A 23,397-nucleotide genomic window follows, 5' to 3' on the forward strand; every position below is an offset into this window, starting at 1 on the left:
TAAAATGGATGTTGTGCTTTAATTTCTCTTGTTGAGCATACTTACTTTAAGGGCTTTATCAAAATCTTCTGTCGATGCCAATTATAAACAATCTATAATAAAGAACAGAAGAGAGTTTTATTCAAGCAAAACTGCGAACTATAGACCAGGAGCGTAGACTCCACCAAGGAAGAAGAAAGCCCTCTGGAGAAGCATGGTTTTCAGTACAGTTTTAAATCTTATCAGAACAAAGAACAAACATCAAACATTACAGGGGTACCTTCCTTCAAGGTTTCAAAAGAGCCATTAGCACATACACAGCGAGTCAACATGACCTTGGTGTCTGGGAAGGGACCCTCATCTTTGAAGGAGTATTTTAGCATTGGTGTCATAGGAACAGGGATCATTTATCCCTATCTTCAGAGTGGACATTTTTTTTTTAATTTATTTTTGGCTGCGTTGGGTCTTTGTTGCTGCACACGGGTTTTCTCTAGTTGCAGCGAGGGGGGCTACTCTTCATTGTGGTGTGCGGGCTTCTCACTGCAGTGGCTTCTTTTGTTGTGGAGCATGGGCTCTAGGCGCGTGGGCTTCAGTAGTTGTGGCTCCTGGGTTCTAGAGCACAGGTTCAGTAGTTGTGGCGCATGGACTTAGTTGCTTTGCGGCACTTGGGATCTTCCCGGACCAGGGCTTGAACCTGTGTCCCCTGCACTGGCAGGCGGATTCTTAACCTCTGTGCCACCAGGGAAGCTCCCAGAGTTGACACTCTTTAATGGTTAAAGCAGATGTACAAGTGTGTTTGGCCATAAGACAGGCTGTTCCAGGTCACATAAAGTATAGGCCAAATCATGTATAAGCCAGAATGACTTCCCCATACCCCAATATGTGAAAATTTCTTCCAGTGCCTCCATAAAAATAATTTCATCTCTTGGGCTTCCCTGGTGGTGCAGTGGTTGAGAGCCCGCCTGCCGATGCAGGGGACACGGGTTTGTGCCCCGGTCCGGGAAGATCCCACATGCTGTGGAACAGCTGGGCTCGTGAGCCATGGCCGCTGAGCCTGCGCGTCCGGAGCCTGTGTTCCGCAACGGGAGAGGCCACAACAGTGAGAGGCCCATGTGCCAAAAAAAAATAAATAAATAAAATAATAATAATTTCATCTCGAGTTAGTTCAATGGTCCAACTTAAAAAAAAAATTTGTTGCCCACCTTACCTTTCTTACCATTAGATTTATTCTTGTGTTTTGGAATTTTAGTTTGCAGGCTCATTTTGTTTTGGAAGTTCTTTTGTATTTTGTGGGGTTTTTTTGGTTTTGTTTTTAAAATTTTCTTCCCTCCTTTCTTTCCTATCTCCTACATATCTGACAGGTTTTGGGTTTCTTCATTGGGTTCCCCTCCATTCTTCCTAAATGGAACCCTTGAAGAGCTGCTCTTCAGTGCAAGGGTGGTCTAGGAAAAAAGCTCAGGAATGTGGCTTGTCTGTCTTGGCTTAGTCTCTGGGAGAAAAATACTTCCTGAGAAATTTATAACCATGGATTTGCCTTCACTTCACTTCACTCAGATTTGGAGTTTGAATTTACAATACTTGGATGGTCTAGAAACATGTACATTGAACAATTAACATTAAAATTCGCAGTAAGAGATTGTAATACTCTGGGATCTCTAGAAGAAATACATATAAAACATTCTGGAGGGATATAGCCTCAATCCAGGTTACAGTGAATTTCTCACTAAAGCACTGCTGAAGATGAGCTCACAATTAAAGATTAAATCCACTATGAGAGACAGCAAACACAACAAATAGTTAAATTAGGTCATAAACAACTTCAGATAATATGATGAGTATTTAATATTTGCATAATAATTACTATTGTGTATTTAAAATTATTTAATTAAAATAAGAAAACATGAGAAAAAAGCAGGTCTATCAAAAAAGAACAGGAAGATTTGATAATCAACCAATAGAACTTCTGAACGTGAAAAAAGTCTTCCAATAGAAATTAAAATTCAGCAGTTTAAAAACAGGATAGAGTTAATGAAGGAATTAGTAACTAGAAGATAGATCTGAGGGGGAAAAAATGATCGAAAATGTGAAAGAAGTGTTAAGAGGCATGAAGGCTCAATGTATATCTAAAAGGAATTCCAGAAGAAGAGAATAAATGAAAAGCAATATTCAAAGCAATTATAGCTGTGAACTTTTTGTAATGATTAAAAGCCACGAATCATGATATCTGGGAAATAAAAGAATAATCAAGCAGGATCAATGAAAAGAAATTCACACAGACATATTATTACATTGTAGAGGAATGGAGACAAAGGCAAGATTTTGTGTAAGCACATACCTGAGTAATGGCAGCTTAACACATGGGAGCTATAATTACTGGTCCACCCCGAATTGATGATCTCCAATTCCAGGGGAGTCCTCTGTGATACCTAGCAATCCTATGCCTGGTCAGCTTCCCTCCAAACCCTCAGTCGTGCACACTCACCCCCATCCACCTTGCTCTCATCACCGTGCCCTGCCTTCTACTTCACAGAGGGGGTGTTTTGTAGGTGGAATTACCTCTGTTGTGTAGATCCATGAATTTTTTACACATGCGTCCTTGACTCCTTCTCCCTCCCTATCTTCCTTCTCAGAGGAAAGCAGTCTCCCTTCCTGTTGAAAGCTCCTCCTTACACAGGTGCTCTAAGTCCCAGCCTTTCCTCAGTGACCATGTTGCTATCAATTAATCTACCTTTCTCCTGTATTTTCAACATCTCTTACTTCCTTCCTCTCAGCTTATAAACATGCCCAAATCTCTCCCATCTTGAAAAACACCAAAAAAACCCATTCCCCTTATGTTCTTGAGATAATACTGTCCTTTCAGAGCAGGGCTCCCCTCAGAGGAGTTTTAGCTCATTGTCATCACCTTTTTAAACCTCCCGTTGCTTTCTTGATCCACTATATGATGGCTCCGGCTGCAGAGAACTCTGAAATATTCCTGCAAAGGTCATCTATTACCTTGAAATTGCCGAGTCCGATGATTGTTTCTCAGTCCTCATCTTATGTGACTGCTCCCTCTCTCTGGAAATTCTCTGCTCCCTTGGCTTCCATGACGAACACTCTTGGTTCCTACCAGCTCCTCCTAGGTTTCTTTCCTTTGCCCCTTAAATATCTGTGATCTTTGAGATAGTTTTCTTGGTCTCTTCCCTTCTTCTTTTCTAAAAGCATCAGTGTTGCAGCCTTAGACACAATTTCAATTCGTGGTCCTAATAGTTAAGAGCTCTGAGACCTTGGGCACTGTTTTTGAACCTCTCTGAGCCCAGCTTCTTTATAAATGGATGATGATAATGTCCACCTCAAGTGTTGTTATTAGTAGAAGAAATATAGTATGTGTAAAGTGCTCCAGGGAAGTGACTGGCACATAGGAAGGGCTCAATATATGGCAGCCATTGTATTATTATTATTTTTTTCTCTTCCCTCCTCTTCTTTTAAACTAAGAGTAGATGGATATTAATAAATATAATAAAAGTTACTGAACACAAATCCAGCTAAACAGAATACTGATTCTCCCAACGTTGGTTGTTTATCATCCTTAGAGAAACCAGACTGATATAATAATTTATTACCTGGGTGAAAAAGCAACTTTCAGATTGGTCATGTGGGGGTGGGGCATGAGAAGGGACACTGATTTTCACATGTATTCATTCGTGTTTTGATATCCCAAAGTTGATTTTTTACTGCTTATGATTTCAGAAATTTTGAAGAATCTGAAGATGAGTTGAGAAATGAAGTAGTAGAATCCCTGGAAAAACTCTCTACTTCCAAAGAGGCAGAAAAAAGGGAAGAGGTTTCCAGTTCCTCTAAGGATGCTGAAAAGAGAGGGGATAGGCATACAGAAATACGCAGAATTAAATGAAAGTTTGTAGAGTATTTTTACTCCATCTGATGACAAAATTTGTATTGTTGATGAAGACCCAGGAACATCACCCACCAGTCAAAATATACAAGTGTGATTATTGAACTTTTTCTTAAATAACAAGTTAGTATCTATTACAGTGTCTCTTTGGGAGCAGTCATAAATATACATTTATTGTAAGGGTTTTCCAGTAATCCCAAGGCTTTATTAGTTTTCTTCTCAATTTAGACAATAGGACTAACTTCTGAATTAATTAAAATTAATAAAATTTAATTAAATAATTAAAATTATTAAAATTTTAAAAATTATTTAAAATTAATATTTTTACGCTGAGAAATCTTTCAGATAATATGTGTGGTTGGCAGAGTAATGTGGCTCCCCTCACCCCACATGCACCCAAAAATGTGAATATATTTTTACCTGGCAGGGGGGAATTAAGGTTGCAGATGGAATTAAGGTTGCTCATCAGCTGACCTTAAAATAGGGAGGTTATCTTGGATTATTCAGGTGGGCTCAATGTAAGCACAAGAGTCTTTGAAAGTGGAGGAGGGAGGGAAAGGAGAGAACCAGAGAGGTGGCAGCTGAGAGGGATTCAACTTGATGCTGCTGCCTTTGAAGATGGAGGAAGGAGCCACAAGCCAAGGAATGCAGGCAGCCTCTAGAAGCTGGGAAAGGCAGGGCAACGGATTCACCCCTAAGGCCTGATGAAGAAATGCAGCTCTGCCAACCCCTTAGTTTTAGCCTAGTGAAATCCACTTTAGATTTCTGACCTATGGAAGTGTAAGATAATAAATTTTTGTTGTTTTAACTAAGTTTGTGGTCATTTGTAACTAGTGATAGAAAACTAATATACAAACTCATTCATTTAAAATAATGAATCTGTCGTTTTATAAAACCATGACTTTGAAATTTCTTAAGGTATATTGAACATGCTTTTCTGAAGCTGATGTTGACACTTACAGGAGTAAGGAGAGGAACAAGGCATGTCAATTATGTACCAAATAATAATTCTATTGTTTCATTGAATTATTTTCTAATAGTTTCAAATGTATAGATTATAAACTTCTGGAAGGCAGGGACTATATCTGGTCTTTGTTTCTTATGATGATCTTTTTATATATAGCACTTAGCACCATGCTAGAAATGTTTCTTAACTGAGTAAGTAAATACTAATACAATTTCCTCATTAAGACTGGAAGCCCTTTGAGGCAGGAAACTAGACTTAAACTTTTTGTATTAATTATAACAATCCCAGTGTTGAACATGTGCCTGGAGCTTAGCAGATATTTGTTGTACCTGCTGTTATGAAGGACAAGAGTGGTTATATCTAAGTGGTAGAATTCGGCCTGAAACAGCTGGTCTATAATGAAAATAAAACTAAGTTGGCACATTGATGCGTTGCTGAACCAAGTAAACAAAGATGAGGAGTGGTTGGTCAGATTATTCCTAAGGTCTGAGTGGTTGGTCAGATTATTCCTAAGGTCTGAGTGGTTGGTCAGATTATTCCTAAGGTCTGCTTAGCATTTACATTTGGTATAATATTAAATGTGGGGCATGTAAGTGTCAAGATTTCCCTAACTGGGATGTGTCCAGTCTTTTCTATCTTTATTTTCCTGGTGATGTCTGAGGGGCCGTTCTTCCAACTTGGTGTATAGAGTACATTCTACTCTTTTAGGGCTCAGTATGGTCACATCATGATGCTAAGAATATTTAACAATTTCTCACCATTATGTTAGTTTCAAACTAGGTAACACATGACCCTGAGGGACTGAAGCATCTTTAATTCTATAGCTCTTTTAGTGGTCAGTATATACATGTTTAATTTACTTTCAGGACATTATCTGGTTCAGACACTGAATCTGCTGGTATCATCCTCATTCTAAACAGTACCTGAAAGCATGGAGAATGAAACGTGGTTCCTGAAAAATCCCGAAGATCAATTATATACAGGGGAAAAAAAAAAGGAATGTTTAAGGTCAGTGTTTAAGGTAACATATCAGGTTTGCTCCAATAACAAGATGCTTGGCTAAAATCTCCTTTAGGTAACAGCCACCCACCCTTACCATTCATTCTAAGATTTTGAGTTCTTTGCTGTAAATTAGGAAGTATTCAATGTGATAAGTATGCGTATCTGCAAGGTTTTTCAACCTGCTCCAGCCCAATTCACCTTACCTATCTTACACACACCGTCACCTTAATCATGTTCTTGAGGCCCAGTTCTGATTGCTTTACTCTGGTTTTAGGCTTGGCTACATCTGTTAAATTGAAACTATTGATCAGACCTGCGTATGTCTTTAGAATAAATTTTGTTAGAAAAATCATGCGTTTTCGTAACTATGTATGATATGTCAACTTGATCATTCTTTAAATAGTACCAAGAAGTGTTATCAACCCTTAACCTCCCTTCTAAGTGTCTTGTAACAGTTATGCATGATCCGAGTGAGCACATAGCACTAGAGTATTGGAACTGATGCTTCTCCAAAGCCAAGGGTGGCCTTAATTAGGGTGGGGAAAGAGGAATAGTGGGTGAGGTAGGGCAAATCACATGGGCATAATTTGATTCTAGTAATTTGCATAGCTTCTTGTTGTGGTTTAATGGAAGTAACTTTTTAAAAAAAATTTTATTGGAGTATAGCTGATTTACAATGTTGTTAGTTTCTGCTGTACAGCAAAGTGAATCAGTTATTCATATACATATATCCACTCTTTTTTAGATTCTTTTCCCATACAGGTCACTACAGAGTATTGAGTATACTTGAGTTCCTTGTGCTATACAGTAGGTTCTTATTAGTTATCTATTTTATATATATAGTAGTGTGGGAAGTAACTTTTTCATTGTACCCATTGACACATTTAGCAGACACACCTTCACGTATTTATTTATTCATATCATAGTTCTGGAGTCTAGGGTACATTTACATAATTAAATACACAAATATTCTGAAAGCACTGATAATCACACTGGCACCTATCTCACATTTTTGTCTGTAATATGACTTTGTAAAATACCCTGAAAATTATTAAAGTGTATGAAGCTCTGTAGTATTTTATATGTCTGAAATAATATTCATTTAAAAAAATCTATTAGGGCTTCCCTGGTGGCGCGGTGGTTGGGGGTCCGCCTGCCGATGCAGGGGACGCAGGTTCGTGCCCTAGTCCGGGAGGATCCTACATGCCGCGGAGCGGCTGGGCCCGTGAGCCATGGCCGCTGGGCCTGCGCGTCCGGAGCCTGTGCTCCGCAACGGGAAAGGCCACAACAGTGAGAGGCCCGCGTACCGCAAAAAAAAAAAAAAAAAAAAAAATCTATTAAACGTGACAACCTATTCTTGAGTACAAGAGGCAAAACAGTTTTGTTTTGCCTTTAAAAACTTTTTTTCTTTCTTTAAAAAAAATTCTTGGCATGTGGAGCTTGGGAATATTAGCCGTAGATAATAAATAATTCAGAATTGGGAGACTACATGAGGGGGGTGTAAAGGCACTGTACTGGGAAAAGTATCTAAGATAATAAAACCACTTCTTTAAATCTTATTTAGATATAGACTTTGTACCTATTAAATCTAAATCATATTTAGATACGAATAATTACTATACAAAGAACATGTAACATGTAGTTTGTTATGCACAACTGGAAATAAGAATGTGAATCACCACTGCTGTAGGTTCAAAACAGCATGTTTGGACCACTCAAAAGCAGTGTCTTACAGGAATTAATAGTCACTCAATTTCTCCAGGCAGACAGTAGCTGACATATTGCTTTGACATTCTTCATGGTATCAAGTATTCAGAAACAAACATTTAACACCACATTAGGAACACTGAAAGGAAACATATATGCAAATTTTCTAATGATAGGTTTGTGATAAATGAAAATCATTTTGAAGAAATGAGCTTAAAAAATGTTTTGTGGAATTTCAGAATCCTTTCTTCCTTTCCTATATCCTCTACTTTTGCTCTGTCCATTTCAATTTCTTTATCTTCAGTCCCATGATTTTCTTTGGGTAGATGGGTAGGGTGAGTGGACAATGGTAATGAATCTTACTTCAAAGACTAGCTGTAAGAAAAAGCACCGGGCTGGGGGGTCAGAACCCCCGGGTGGTAATCCTGATTTTGTCATTAAACAACTTTGTGATACTGACAGAATCAAAGTTCTTTAAATTGTTCCTGTCTGTAAAGTTGAAAATAAGAGAAAATTGGACTAGAGAATTTGTAGGGCTCCTTCCAGCTCCAATTTCCACCAGTTTTTCTTTTCTAAATTGAATACTCTCCAACACAAAGCTACTCTGGTGTGTCAGAACATCCTGGGACTCTGTTTTGGTGCTTTTTGATCTGATGACAGAAGATGGCCTGCAGACGAATCAATAATGTAATTGGAAGCAGATAACAAAGCTGGGTGGGTTGATGAATGGACAAGAGGAGACTGGAAAGGAAAAATGTACCTCTTTCACATGCCCGTAACACAAAGGTGTATCAGACTGTGAAGGAGGTCAATTTACTGAACTAGAAGGAACTGATTACGTACACAGAAAATGTCAAAAGTTATAGGCTCAACAGCCATATTTGCACATGTATATATTCACTTTTCCATGCTAGTTATTCAGGATAGGAGTCCTGTTAAATTATACTGATTCCTAGTTACTGGCTTAGTAACAAGAATCTACAAAGGATCGTAATGCATTGATAAAGATAGGATTCTAGAAGACATTTACTATATATTGTTACCTTTAAAGTAACTTTTATAATTTTCAAAGTACTTTCACATACTTTCTGTGTTCCCTGTTTTCTTTACAACTATGAAAGGCAGTGAGGACAGCCATTACCATCTCCAGGTTACAGAGAAAGAAGCTGACACTCAGAAGATTAGGAAGCAGCTTTAGTGTCAAAAGGTCAGATGTTTGTAAATGATGAAGCTGAGGTCAGGTCCAGCTATTCTGCTAGTCCAGTGCTCTTTTCAAAATGCCACCTCACTATCTTACAGTGCATGATGCTGATTACAGAGACCATGTGGATGGATCCAAATATTATATCTTCAATATCAGAAAAACAACTTACCGCGATGTTCTGACTCAGACCTCTTGAATGACTTCAAAAAGCTGACTTATAGCCTCTGGGACATGAAAATGTTAAGGGATAATGAGAGGTCCAAAAAATGTACTGATAGCACTAAACATAAAACTATTTTCACAAATACCTAGTTAATGGAAAGGACTACTGGCAGCACCCTGGTCTCTACATGCCCACGCACACACACAGAGCAATCACAGTGAGCCTGTCTTTTGACTACATGCTTCTAGAACATGATTAAGTCTGCTTAAAGTTTTTGTTCTTTTAAGAGGATCATTAGATAGATTCAAAAATTTTATCCACAATATTGCTTGAATTTAAACGTACCAGAATTTTTCTGTGTTCCAAAAATGTCAAAATAATTCTAAAGTACTAATCAATTATCAATCACCCATTTTTTCCCCAATATTTCCTTTTTTCTAAAAGGAAATTCTCTTTCCTGGTTTCTAAAGTAAAGTGATTTGATAAATAGTATTTTAAAAATATGGATTATACCAAAATTAAGATTGTTCATTTTTTTCTTTCAGACCCATATTTTTCAGAATTTGAGACCAAACACTAGTCTAAGATTTTTATATTTAAACTATATAAGGTTACCTTTTCCACTTAGGTAATTTTGCCTGTTTCCACTGAAATAAATACCTTGGTTATATACATACTGCTGAGGGCCTTGCTTAGACTAACTTTATTACAATAGGGAATGAGTTTAGAAAAATATTAACATATGAAGGTATCTAACCATCTTATATAAAATATCTCTAGTTTGTACAGATACGCAATTACTGAAATAACTTTTCCACAGACGTTAGGAATGTCACTTCAAACTCCTGATCGGAGAATCTGCTTACAGATGCACGAGCATTGTTCCTGATTTGGAGTCTCTTTTCCGCAGACATGGAAAGAATATGGGCCATAGTCTCAGCATAGTCTTCTTCACTTTCAGCCAGAAACCCAGTTCTCTCGCCTTGGTGAGGGACGACAATGTCGAGCTTCGGGCCCCCTGAATTGTGTGCAAGGACAATCGTGCCGGCTGCCATACACTCAACAATTCCTGAGAAACAGAAATCATGTCGTCTTTTAAGTTTCTGAATGTGTTCATAAGAACAAGGATGAGCAGAACCCTTTACAAATTTTAAGATTCACGGGCGATTTAAGTAAATGTATGTCTACAGATGCACTCGTTTAACTTCCCTGGTGAAAATAATTTTAAGTTTTTTAGTTATCAAAGCTTCATAATAATGCTACTTGTCTTTACTAAAACCAACAAGTAGAAGAATAGTCTATAAAAAGTAAATATACTGCAGATAATAAAGCAAAGAAGACTAGAGAATGTTATTAGCAAGATGGTAGATAGCTAGTGGATATTAAAAGATAAAAAGGTGTAAAAAAGATATCACAAACATTAAAAGTTGAGTATCGGTGTTTTAATCCCATCGAAAGAAAATCTCTGCTTGTGACGTTCTTCCTGATATGTGAAGCAATCCATTGGCAAAAGTGTGTATATTTTTCTTCCTATTTGTAAGATTATATTTAATGATATTCTTTTCTTGTCAAAGACTCTCACTGCAGGCAGTGCTATTTCTTGTGCCTAAGAATGTTTCTGGGGCTTCCCTGGTGGCGCAGTGGTTGAGAGTCCGCCTGCTGATGCAGGGGACACGGGTTCGTGCCCCGGTCCAGGAAGATCCCACATGCCGCGAAGCGGCTGGGCCCGTGAGCCATGGCCGCTGAGCCTGCGCGTCCGGAGCCTGTGCTCCGTAACGGGAGAGGCCACAACAGTGAGAGGCCCACGTACAGCAAAAAAAAAAAAAAGAATGTTTCTGAAAGTTGCATCACTAATGACACTTGCCAAGTTCAGTGTACAGAAAGTTTCTCACATCCTATTCAAGTTAATATCAAGCACATGTGAATGCTTTAGGGTGAGGCTGTAGTACAGGATGCATAAATTTTGTCCCCAGGAAATCTGAGACAAAACAGGTGCTGGATGGGGTTTTTTTCCTATTCCATGAGCTGTGTTAATTCTATCTTTGGTAGGCCTTATACTTGAATAAACCAGATGTCTAATCAATTAATTATTTTCATGCTCGGAATTTCCGGGTTTTTTATTATTTTTTTAGAATTTCAGGTTTTTGTACTCTAGCACAGGTTGGTCTTATTTCTTACTGTAAGAAAACTTAACAGCAATGTCACAGATTTAAGGTTTTGTTGTGTTTTTTAAGAGGGGGATGTGAGTGATTTAATTCATGGGTACTTTTAGAACCTGAAAGATAATCCCATTGCCTTTATTTTTCTAATTAAAGAATTCCTAAATAATTTGAAAATATAAAATATTCCTGAATTAGAAAAAAAGGTATCAAAAACAGAATGTTCAAATTACAGCATTAGGAGAAAACAGGAAAAAAGTAAGCCATCTTCGTGAGGCACACTAAGTAAGGCTGGTGCTTCTGTTACTGCCTGGATTTCTGGCAAATCTGAGACAACTGTGTGCCGCCCAATAGCAATGCTGAACTAAATGAAAGTTTTGATTAGTTTCTGCCAAATGATGTAGGTGAGGATATAAATTATTCTAGCCAGCCTTTCTTACCCATGTTTCAAGAGAGAACTAAGCCCTTCAGAAAATGATTTGATTTACTGTTTTCTTACTTCTCCAAAGGATGGTACAGGCTGATATCATCCTAGATGCACAGGAGAGAAGTTAAATCATTAACAACTGTTTCTGCAACACGGGTGAAATCTCTACAGAATTTTCTGCTAATGCTTTAATTTGAACTCTTATTTGAAAAATATGGACCACACCATAATATTCCGTTCCGGGCTGGATACCGTTCCTCTGGACTTTCTTGGAGGCTTTGACCTAATCAATTTTACCCTCTCCCTCTAGAATCTTCCACTTACTTCTCCCTCTCTACTGGCCCCTTCCTATCAGCCCTTAAGCTAGCTCAAACTCGTAAGAACAAAGTCTCTGTGAGGGTGTACACACACACACACACCCCCGCTCTCCAGGTCACAAGTCCGCCCCTGGCCCGTGTCTCTCCTTCCATCTCCCTCTCACAGATAACTCAGGGCCCGCATGGGCTGCGCTCAGCGCTCCACTCGCCCCCCACCAGTGACCCTCACGCCCACTCCTCCGTCAACACTGCTCTCGCCCAGGTCGTCCCCCATGCCCTCATCTTGCCCAGTATCTGGGCAGCACTGGAACCTGTCGCCCTTTCCCTTCTTCCCTAAACTCTCACTTCCCTTGGTTTCCATGACTGCCTGGTTTCCTTCCTTCTCCTTCACTGGCTACCCTTCTGCCAACTTGTGGCCTCTCACTGTTCTCAGCCTTTTGCACTGCGGGCCTCCTGTTGCTCTACAGACTCCCCTTAGGCCACCCCGTCCACATGCACATCCACGCCCACTGGGCTGCGGTACCCACCCGGACAACTCTGCAGCCTGTCTTCCTGGGCCAGCTCCCTCTCCTTACTTCAGACTCACACGTACGAGGCCCACTGGACACACACACGTCCCTCAGCCAATTCCACTCCATGTGCTCGAAACTCAGCCCCTCACTGCCTCTGCTCTTGGAGGCCTCTGTGGGCGAAAGCCACTACCATTCACACGGCTGTCCAAACTGAACACCTGAGGCCGTTCCAGTAATGAGCACACAATAAATAAAAGAACCAAAAGGTTCTTCTGAGGAGCCTACCTGGAGACAGGGGTTCTTGGCCTTAGAGGCACAACAGAATCACCTGAGGGGCTTTCCCGAAACACCTCCACCTGGGCCCACCCAGAGATTCTGAGGTGGCTCCTCAGTGGGATTAGCATGAGGCCCAGGAATCTGAACCAGCACATTGATGGGGTTAGGTGGGGAGAGAAAATACAGCAGTGAAGAGCAGAGGCTGTCTGAATTCGAATCTGGGCTCTATCTCTTACTGTGTGACTGAACTTAGGCAAGGTCTAAACCCTCTCTGTGTCTGAGTTTACAAAATGGAAATAATCATAATACCCATTAAGTGACGTTCCAGAGAGAGTTAAATCAGATAATACTTGTAAAGACCTTGAGAGTGACCGCCACACAGTGAGTGGTCAATAAACATTAGCTATTATTATTGATTATATGTTTTACAGGGTCTCAAATGAGGAAAGCACACTTGGTGGACTCGGGGAAGAGACTGAGGACTTGCTGAAAACTTCCGGAATATTATCATTTTATCAAAATCACCTAAAATGTATATCTCATGGCACCAAACAAGTTGTTTACAGGACAAACTCACCAATCCCAAAATGCTCGTTCCACATGGTATGCAGACCAACTGTTGCTTCAGACAAGTAATTCTTTAATTCATCAAATGGAATGTTTATTTTAAATTCCACGTCTTCTTGAACTCCTAGGTCCTCAGAAAGCCTTCTCAGTTGGTTTACCCTAAGTTCATCGTCTTGGTTACGACAGCCTCCAATGAGGACAAGTTTAAGTGGAGGAAGTGACTCAGCCTCCTTTTTATTCAGCAATTTAGCAAAGGCTCTGATCTGCAAAGGATGATTCTTTTCAGGCCTGAACTGGCCGATCGAAACCAGTAAATGTCCTGAGGTTGTCTTCTCCTTGTGTAAGGGAATGTCCAGAAATGTCTGCACATCACAAGGTGGATAAACAATATTAGTGCAATTCCCAACCTTCCACAGTGAGAGAATATGGTTTAGCGTCCAAGAAGAATTGACCATGACGACATCACTGCAAGAACCAGCAAGCCCATATAGAAAAGCAAATAGATAGTAGTAGATAAGCTTTACTTTGCTGAGAAAAGGATTCCTGGTGATGAAGGCTGCATTGTTAAATCTGACATTTTGATTCTTCACTACAGAGAGCATGTCCGTGCTGATGGTGGGATAATGAACATAGCTTCCAACTCGGCAACGGCCTAAATACCTAAACAGAGGAAGCGTGAAAGCATAGCCCATAGAATCGATGTAAACATCGGGAACACACTGCATCAGGGCTTCCCAGCCAAGAAAAATGGATCCCAGACTTTGGCCCAGCAGTGTGAAATGAGGATAGAGTGAATCTTCCACAAGGTAGCGCTTCCTTAATAAAACAAACTTCACTGGGCACGTTAATCTGATGTTAAATCTTCTGAAAGCACCTTCCAGTATCTGTTGACCACTGACATCAGCATCACCAGTATAAACAACATAAACTGCTTCAGGATACCTAAAACAGAAAGTAACAGTTAAGAATTTCATTAGTTTAGGTTAAAATCAGTTTAGGTTGTAGATATTTTCTCACAATCATAAAGCAGCTTATTTTTAGACTAAAAAAATGTTTTCCACTGTTTTTTACTGACTCAACTCTCTCCTGGGTCTTCCACTGCCCTACAACTAAAATGTCAGTCCTCCAAAGGAGACTTCTAGTTCTTTGCTTTTCCCTCCACTAAGAGTTTCCCTCCAGCAGACATCAACAAAATTACTGATTTATAAATGAGACATTTTCATTTTTAAGAAGTATTCAAAAATTTTGACAACTTTCTCAGCATTATAATGGTAATGAAATATTAATAAAATATTCATAAACAAAAGTTAAAATTCACTAAAGGTATCTTTAGATAGGATCATAAATGCTAAAGCATTAGTGTTTTTAGTCTGAGAAATGCACAAAGGTTTTAAGCTAGACCTTGTGCCTGCATCACAGTTAGATATAATTATAATGGAAATATGGAAAAGTACATTCTTATGATTTTAACACTTTGGCCTCACTCTGGCTGTGTTTATAATTATTCTGAGTCATACAGAACATTTATTAACTTACCTAGTGTGGGCTACTAGGTTCTACAGAATAAGGGATGATGGAGAGTCTTTATCCTCAAGGAGCTCAGTCCAGTGGAGAGAACAGATATATAAACAAATAATGTGCTGTGTACTGATGAAGACCCCAGGATGCTGTGATGTCTAAAGGATGAGCATCTAATCACTCCTCCCTAGCCCCCCTCCCAGCAACTAGATTGAGCCTTTTAAATGCAAAAAGGATGGTCATCTATGGCAGCTTAAAGATGGCCACAAAATCTTTGACACTTTTCCCGTTGAGAGGTGGATCTATGTCCCCTCCCCTGGAGTAACAGTGGGCTCTTGACTGCTTTTACCAATAGAATATGGCAAAAGTGACATTGTGCCAGTTTCTGGACCCAGGCTCTAAGAGACTGGCACCTTTCTACTTCACTCTAAGGGGAGACAGCTGTCATGTAAGAAGTCCTGCTATCCTGAGACCGCCACGTTGCGTGCAAGCCCAAGCTAGTACACGGAGAAGCTGCTTGGTGACAGAGATGCCTGACCCAGTCATTCCAGGCCAGGAACCAGATCTGTGAGGGAAGAAGCCTTCCGACAACTCCAGCCCCAGCTGCCATCTAACTGCAACAGTTTGAGCGTGAAGGATACCAAACAGGGCCTGTCAACTTCGAAACTCTGAGAAATAATAATATATTTTTGTTTTAAGCCATTCAATTTGGGGTGGTTTATGAAGCAGCAGTAGATAAGCAGAATATCTCTGTTTAAAAACCCTCATATGGTTTTCCACAGCACTTGGAATAAAGTCTAAACTCCTCACCCTGCTCGCTCAAGCCCTGTGCACTGGGCGCCGCCTCCCTCTGGAACCCCCTGCCCCCCAACTCTCTCACTTGCTCAGCAGGGTTCAGCCAAACTGGATTCCCTTCTCTGAACAAGCCAGCCTCCTTCCAGTCTTAGGGGACGTGCAGCAGTTGCTCCCTCTGCTTTGAATTCTTTTCTCACCCTCACTGTCTTTTCATAAAGTGAGCAGGACAGCGTATGTTTAGAACATGGGCTCTAGGAACTCAGTTCCCCTGTCTGTCAAATGAGGATAACAGTAACCACCTCGCTAGGTTGTAATGAGGACTGAGTCACCTAACACGTGTGAAACACTTCAAACCACACCCGGCAGACAGTAAAAGCTCAGTAAACGTCAGCTATTTTTGTCGGTCAGAATTTAGCTGTGCTATTTCCTCAGAGACTGTACCTAATTTACTCAGTCTAAATGGTGGAGTCACTCTCATATTACCCTATTTGAATTTCTTATATTAACACTTCTCACCATTTGATATTTTCCGTTTATTATCTTGTCTCTCTCTCAACTGAAATCTAAGGTCCATAAGAGGGACTTGATCTATCTTGTTCACCATTTAAATTCAACCCCTTAGAACACTGCTTGACATTGGTTGGCCAAAAAGTTGGTTCGGGGTTTTCGCAAGATGTTACAGCGAAACCTGAACGAACTTTTTGGCCAACCCAATACATAGTAGGTCCTCCCCGCTTCCCCCACTCCCCAAATATAGGGAGACTGAATGAAAAGTGTACTGTAGCTTATGCTGAGTCAGGAAAGACTTGCAGGACTTACCTAAGGAGAAAAAGGTTATTTCAGAAAAAAAGGAACACTAGATGGAAAGGCAAGGAATCTTGAGAGGGCGTGATGCTCCTAGGTCAGTATGCTGGAGCAAAGTATGTGTGAGGGGACGGGAGGGATGAGAAACAAAATGTGGCAGGAGCAAGATGAAAAAGTATCTTCTACGTCATACTAATTATTTGGATTTTTTTTCTCATCAGTCAGGTAGAGGAGTAATAGGGGTTGCTGGGGAGTATGAGTACAGGTATCACAAAACTTGACCACTGCCCTCAAGGGTAATCTAGAGACAAGGCTCATGCACAGTGTTACGAGAAGGAAAGAACAGTATGGACTACAGTAGGAAGGCTTCAAGGAGGTGGGAATTAAGCTGGGATTTAAGAAAATTCTCTGGATTTAGGCAGTTATGGGAGATGGCAGAGGATACACAGGGACGGTGGTTAGAAGCCAAGAAGGGCCAAGAATGTAGACATGTAGAGCTAAGGGCATTACATGGGAAGACTCTGAAACTGAATGAAGGGCGTGTGCCAGGAAGTAGGGTCGCCATGGAAGGATAATAGTTTTCCTCATATAATGAAACAATAATGAAACCTGTATTTTGCTGTGCCTTTTCTTTTCTTGTGGGATAGGGGTGGGGAGAAGGAAGCCTAGAACATTAAAAGATGTGTAACACCAAATTCTTTCTAACATGGTAACTTACTTAAGACTATCCAACTGATAATGATATCAAAATCAGAATCAAACAGATGCTTTCAGAGAGATTATTTCCTGTGTGCCACCATTGACCGAAAGTATTCAGGTTTAAAGTGCTTCACAGTACTTGGTATATTTCTGTTTATTATTCAATCTCTTCTCCACATACTCTCTCAAGTTATCCCCACTAAATTATGCCATAAAAGGGCAGATACTTCCCCTTTCTGTTTCTTTATCATATCAAGTAAAATGCAGTAGCATATTGTAAGACAGGTTGGCATATGAGCAGTGTTTCCTTACTGAAGAATAGTTTAAAAAAGGAATCCCTGGCTATGACTAGAGAAAGATACATTCTGGGTGATGATTTTTTACAAAAATAGTAACAATATACCAAATTGTTAAGAAAGATGCATACCTACTTTTTCTGAAGAGCCCTTAAGGCACACCACAACACTCTTTCTCCTCCTCCGCCAGCGTTGCAGTAGGGATGGAAAAATGCAATCACCGTTTGATTTTTCCCAGTTTTGCTAGCTGAGCCCGACTTTTTCTTTCTCTGTAGCAGCAGTCTGATTCCCCAAAGGACACTGAGTAGACACACACATAAAACTCCACATACAACTAGCCCAGGGAAGAATAATGAATAAAAAAACCTGAAATGAGAGGGAAAGCGGGGTGAAAATGGATATAATGCCCATTAAAAAAAGGCTACAAATTAAAGTCTACTTTCACATAACTGCTTTATATATTAGCAGCAAAGAAAATTTTTATAGCTTGTGAATCTAACAAAATACTCAGTTATTAAAATTCTAATGCTACAAAATATCTAATGTCAAAAGTGCAGGTCCCCTTTAATTCCACAGCATGTTGGCAATTCAACGTACTTTTTCTTTTTAATCAGCAGTAAAAATCAATGTTGAGCCACCTTTCTCCTAACTCAGTATATGTGTTAAGGGATTAAAATAAATTTAATTATTAACCTAAACAAGATATGACTGGGAAAGGCATCTGACCCTCAAAATGACAATATGTAATCCAAAGAAATATTCCATAGTCAATATTCCACAGCTAAGTTTGGTGAGACACTAAATCATCTTTATTATCTCACTTTGCCTCAAGCAGAATTTTTTTCCTTTTTCTTTTTTGGCCTTGCCATGCGGCGTGTGGGATCTTAGTTCCCCAACCAGGGATCGGACCCTTACCCTGCAGTGGAAGCTCAGCGTCTTAATCGCTGGATGGCCAGGGAACTCCCAAGTAGAACAATTTTTGAGGGAAGGGGAATGGAGCTTAGATTTTTCCAGTTCAATTCTGAGTTTTGCATCTGATCTCTTTACATGACCCTGAAACCACTGTCTTCCCATGTGCCTCACTCCCACAGTCACTGCTGCAAGGTTCTCTATTACTGCCAGGTCGACTGAGGCTCTGCAAAGGACCCAGGCCTGTTCACCACCATATCCCAATGCCTAGCATCGTAACTGGCTGAGAAGGCAGTCAAAAAACATTTGTTGAATGAATACAAAATTTTATTACATCCTCAGATGTCTTTATTTTTTGGGGGGGGGCGGTGTTTCCATACGACAAATGTGTCATACCGAAATGCAAGACTTTTAATAATAGAAACCATTATCTTGGCTTTCTCACAACCTTATGAAACAGTACTTCATGTGTGTAAGAATTTTTTTTTAACATCTTTACTGGAGTATAATTGCTTTACAATGGTGTGTTAGTTTCTCCTCAGATGTCTCTTAAATTATGTTAAATCGTTTTTTCAAGGTATGGTTTTCTCATAGGGTTGGCTAATATAGCTGGTACCTAACAATTTTTTTTAATACGCTGCCTACCCTTTATAAAGGATTTGAGGGGCCTATAAGACATAAAAACAATACTAAAACTTAAATAATGAAAAGTCAAGACCAGGGAACGTATATGGTTAAAGTATGTTGGGGCGTGGGGAGGGGAGTGGAGACGGGGGTGGAGGGCACAGAGATGCAAGCTCTAAATTTGTACACAGTAGTGAACAGCAGATTGGGTTCTGGGCTGCTTAGTGACCAAACCAAATAGGGGGATATTCTGTGTAGTTACATGGTTTTCATTGTCCCTAAGTAGAAAACATACAAATTCTTTAGAGGAATAAATATTTTATTGATATTTAGTTTTGAAATAAATTTCTCATGCGGGATTTCTTATTGTGAACAAGTCCATTACTTGATGATTTGGTCTCAGGACACCTTTATAAATCTTATAAACTGCTGAGGACTCCATCCAGTTTTTGTCTACATCAGGTTTCTCAACCACAGCACTACTGACATTTTGGACCAAATAATTCTTTGTTGTGTGCATTATAGAATGTTTAACTGCATCCCTGGTCTTGACACACTGGATGCCAGGAGCATCCTCCCAAACAGGACAATCAAAAATATCTTGAGACACTGCCAAATGTCCTGCAGGGGCAAAATCACCTCTGACTGAGAACCACTGTTACACTGATTATATCTACCAATATTTAACATATTAGACATTAAAACTGAGAAACTTTTTAAAAATTATGAATCCATTAAAGAAATAAATCCATTATATAACATAAACATATTTTTATTTTAAAAAACTTATGTTTTCTAAACCAAAATAAGTAGTAAGGAGGGTGTCACTGTTTTTAATGTCTGGCTTAACAGAAGACAGTGGCTTCTCATATGTGCTTCTGCATTCAATCTGTAACGATATGTTGTTCTGGTTCAAGTATACGAAGAAAACCCAGGCTCACTCACATATGTAGCAGGAAAAGAGAGGAGTATTTTTAAATGGCCTATTCTGGCTACTAATATTCTTCTGTAATACTATACCGAATCAGACAAGTGGCAATTTCTTAATAGTCAATTGCAACATGGAATCTGAAACCCTATCAATGCCCTTTCCATGCTCTGTTACACTGAAATCTATTGGTTTATCTTGCCCTTTGAATGGAACTTTTCTGCATGTGTGATTTTGTAACACTGTGACTTATTTGGGCAATATTGGTTCACGAGTAATGGAGAGTTTCCAAATGTTGACACATTTCTTTATACAATACCCCAAAATCACACTTGTTAAGATTACTACCCATCTCATCAGAAAAAATCTTTTAAGCATTGGAAAATGGTCAAGGTCAGAATGGCAGATACAAGTTTCCCAAAATTCTAACTTTCACTTGAAAACTCAAACTTTTATCATTAGCAACAAATTCTGTCACTTGTTTTCTTTGTTTCTGTTTTGTTTTTTTTTTTGGCCGCACACACAGCTTCCAGGATCCCCGACCAGGGATTGAACCTGTGGCCCCTGCAGTGGATGCACAGAGTTCTAACCACTGGACTGCCAGGGAATTCCCAGTCACTTGTTTTCTTTGAAGTAACAGGGTCAATCATTCATTTTCAAGAAAATATCTACTAAATACCCAAGTCAGTTTGTCTGTCAGTCGGTCTTTCAAATAAAAACTGTGTCCTGTAAAAAGTAGGTGTCTAATTCAACTTGCAATGTAGACAATCATACTAGAGGTTTTCCTTGAGATAACCATTTTACTTTGGTATGTCGAAGTGCTTTATGTGTTCCCCCCATTTTGTCATACAGAATATTAAAAAGATATGTACTCGGGCTTCCCTGGTGGCGCAGTGGTTGAGAGCCCGCCTGCCGATGCAGGAGACACGGGTTCGTGCTCCAGTCCGGGAGGATCCCACATGCCGTGGAGCGGCTGGGCCCGTGAGCCATGGCCGCTGAGCCTGTGCGTCCGGAGCCTGTGCTCCGCAAAGGGAGAGGCCACAACAGTGAGAGGCCCGCGTACCGCAAAAAAAAAACAAAAACAAAAACAAACAAACAGAAAAAGATATGTACTCAAGGGTTGAGATTTAAGAAAATTAATAATTTTTACTGCTTCATCAAGGACATTCTTAGCAAGTGCATGGAGGTGAAACACAATGACTGCTAGTACAGTTTGATGTCACTGCCTTGATTTGTGCTAAGTAACAGTTTTATCCACCATTACTTTTGCACTATCAGTGCAAATGTCAACAAAATGAAAGAGGCAAACGTTATCCCAACATTATTATAAAAATAATTTTGACCTTGAGGACCCACTGAAAGGGGCTTGGGGATTTGCAGGGGTCTATGGACCACACTTTAAGAACCACTGCTGTAAAGGATGAAGAGAGCTTGACAGAAGTGGTAAGATTGGCCACTTAATGTTTGGAATATATCAGTTCATAAAAGCCATATTATCTTGAATAGTTAGCTTTCTCAGGACAAGACAAAAAGTCTGTTTAATTTAAAATGTAGCTGACTCACAGAATCCAAAGATTTTTATGACATTTCCTTCAAATGACTTAAGTGGGAAAATAAATGTGATAGGATTTTCAAACTGAACTATTCAACTGAAAATCAGAAAAAAAAAATCATATTAATGACTAAAATTGAGCCAGTCCTTTGTTTTGAGTTTGTTAGTTTCAAAGATACACATACAGGTTCTATAAAGAAATTTATTAAACATCCTACAGTACTTGCACATCAAAATCAACCATTTTAGAATTTGTTTAAATATAACTAAAATGTGTGCCATTAAATATTTACTCATATTTAAACACAAGACTTTGAAAAGGTAACTGTAACCAACAGTGAATCATTCCATTCAGCAAACTTTTATTTAGTCATTATTATGTGCAAAGCAGGGAGTTTGGGATATTTCAAATGGCAGGGAAGAATATGAACGCTCTGAAAATACTTTCCTGTTCCAATGATTTAAATAATCATTACAGAACTTGAAGTAGAGGGGGCAATAATGAAGAAATAATACCTGAATTTTGGAGAGAATACATATACACTGCTATTCAGGATGCTATCGTATTAATGATAAAATTTCAACCTGAACAAAAATATGTAGGTGTTAAAAGAGCTGTGTAGGTGGAATATACTAGGTCTTCTGTTTTACTAGTGTAAGTCAACACATGTAAAATACAGTAGTATTACAACAACAAATGTGGAAAAAAGGTCTGGGAGTTTTTTCACCAAAATGTTAACAATAGTTATCTCTGGATGGTAGCATTCCTGGAGACTTCTGTTTTGCTCATTTATTTCCTAACTTTTTTACAAGAAACAACGTATTACCTATGCAATGACGACAAGGTAGAAATATTTTATATAACTATTCTTACATCAATCAGAAAAGAAATCAATGGAAAATCAAGAAGAGAATTCAACATAAACTTGACATTTAAATGACATATGCTAACAATGACAGTTCTGGTGAGTGAAAGAAGACAAACTAAGACAAGAAAAAGGAAGACCCGGTTTCTTCTTCACCAAAAAGAACATGATAGATTGGAAAATGATTCGTGGCTCAACCATAAAGGAAAATGAGGAATGAATGCGAATAACTTATGACAGACGAATAGGAGTGCGAATAAGAGAAAGAAAAGCTAAAGCCGGGAGGGAAACTCGAGCCCTCAGCCAGCAGTGGGGCAGGGAAAGAAAACGCGGTAAACTGAGTCTTTAACGCAGCCTCTTTGTCTATCTAGAAGACCCCAAAGGGAGAGGAAACGGTCACTGGCCTTGAGAAAATAGCTTAGACTCATGACAAGGAAAGCCCTTCCTCTCAAACATTAGTCGCACTGGGAGGACAAATACAACTGCGGCACGGAAAACGCCTGCGAGCCCACACCACCCGCTCCTCACCTCAATAACTCGCCCAAGCACCAACCCCTTGCGGCGACCGCCATCTTCCGCCGACCCACGATCTCGGGAAGCGCTTCGTTGTTCCTCTTCTCTATTGGCTCCTGAGGAAACGTTCGGTCACCCCCGCCCACACAGGGGCGATTGTGCATTTCAATTGGTTGCTGGTAGTAGCTTCCCACGGCCTTCCAGCCAATCGAATCTCCCGCGGGGGTGGAGAAGTTTTCGGCGTGGCGTACTCTGGCCCGGCCCCCCGTGGGCGGAGCCACAAGGGGGTTGGGCATGGGGAGGGCGTGGCCTGTGATGGACAGCCGGCGCTCCCGCCCTCGGCCCCCTCCCCCACTGAAGACCCCGCTCTGGCGCCCCCGCCCCCAGTCTTAGCGCCTGCTGCCCGTTGGAGACCAATGGGAGGCTCATGCGCGTCTCAGATCGATTTTCCAGGTGCGGAGTTCACTCCCGCAGCTGCTGTGGCATTTCGGACCCGCGGCGCCCTGGAGCCCGGCGCGGCGCTCCAGAGGGAGCTGCGCAGAGCGGACCCGAAGCCGGCCCTCGCCACGCCGCACCTTCCCAGCCGGCGGTGGTCGAGCCTTGGGATCTGCATCCCCCGCCCTGGTCTACGCGGCTCGCCCTCCCTCCTTTTCTCTCCGGCGCACGCCCGAGGCTGAAGACCTCTGCGCACCGGCCTGTGAGGTAGCGGAGACCCGGCAGG

The 23,397-nt window shown here is 40.3% G+C and overlaps 2 protein-coding genes across 9 annotated transcripts in view; one reads left to right on the forward strand and one right to left on the reverse strand.

Annotated features, from left to right (window-relative positions):
- The window catches only part of NEK5 (NIMA related kinase 5), a 68,802-nt gene extending 55,634 nt beyond the window's left edge, over positions 1-13,168 (forward strand). For 4 of the 8 annotated variants that reach the window (XM_079902524.1, XM_079902526.1, XM_079902527.1 and 1 more), the window contains one exon: positions 3,709-5,138. In XM_079902524.1, coding sequence (XP_079758650.1) covers positions 3,709-3,871 — 163 coding nt within the window. In that variant the 3' untranslated portion in view covers positions 3,872-5,138. Of the gene's footprint in view, positions 1-3,708; positions 5,139-5,704; positions 6,286-13,036 lie in introns of those variants that run through there. The other 4 variants (XM_079902529.1, XM_079902530.1, XR_013824760.1 and 1 more) reach the window with 3 other exon arrangements.
- On the reverse strand, positions 6,290-23,105 carry ALG11 (ALG11 alpha-1,2-mannosyltransferase; the record flags this gene model as incomplete). Its single annotated transcript, XM_079903331.1, is given in 5 exon segments — positions 6,290-9,983; positions 13,183-14,114; positions 17,420-17,650; positions 22,692-22,900; positions 22,902-23,105. Coding segments are annotated over 5 exon segments (1,848 nt in total). The 3' UTR covers positions 6,290-9,711.
- Positions 23,106-23,397: the final 292 nt, after the last annotated feature.

Source organism: Stenella coeruleoalba (genome assembly GCF_951394435.1).
Source record: "Stenella coeruleoalba genome assembly, chromosome: 18".
NCBI lineage: Eukaryota > Metazoa > Chordata > Mammalia > Artiodactyla > Delphinidae > Stenella > Stenella coeruleoalba.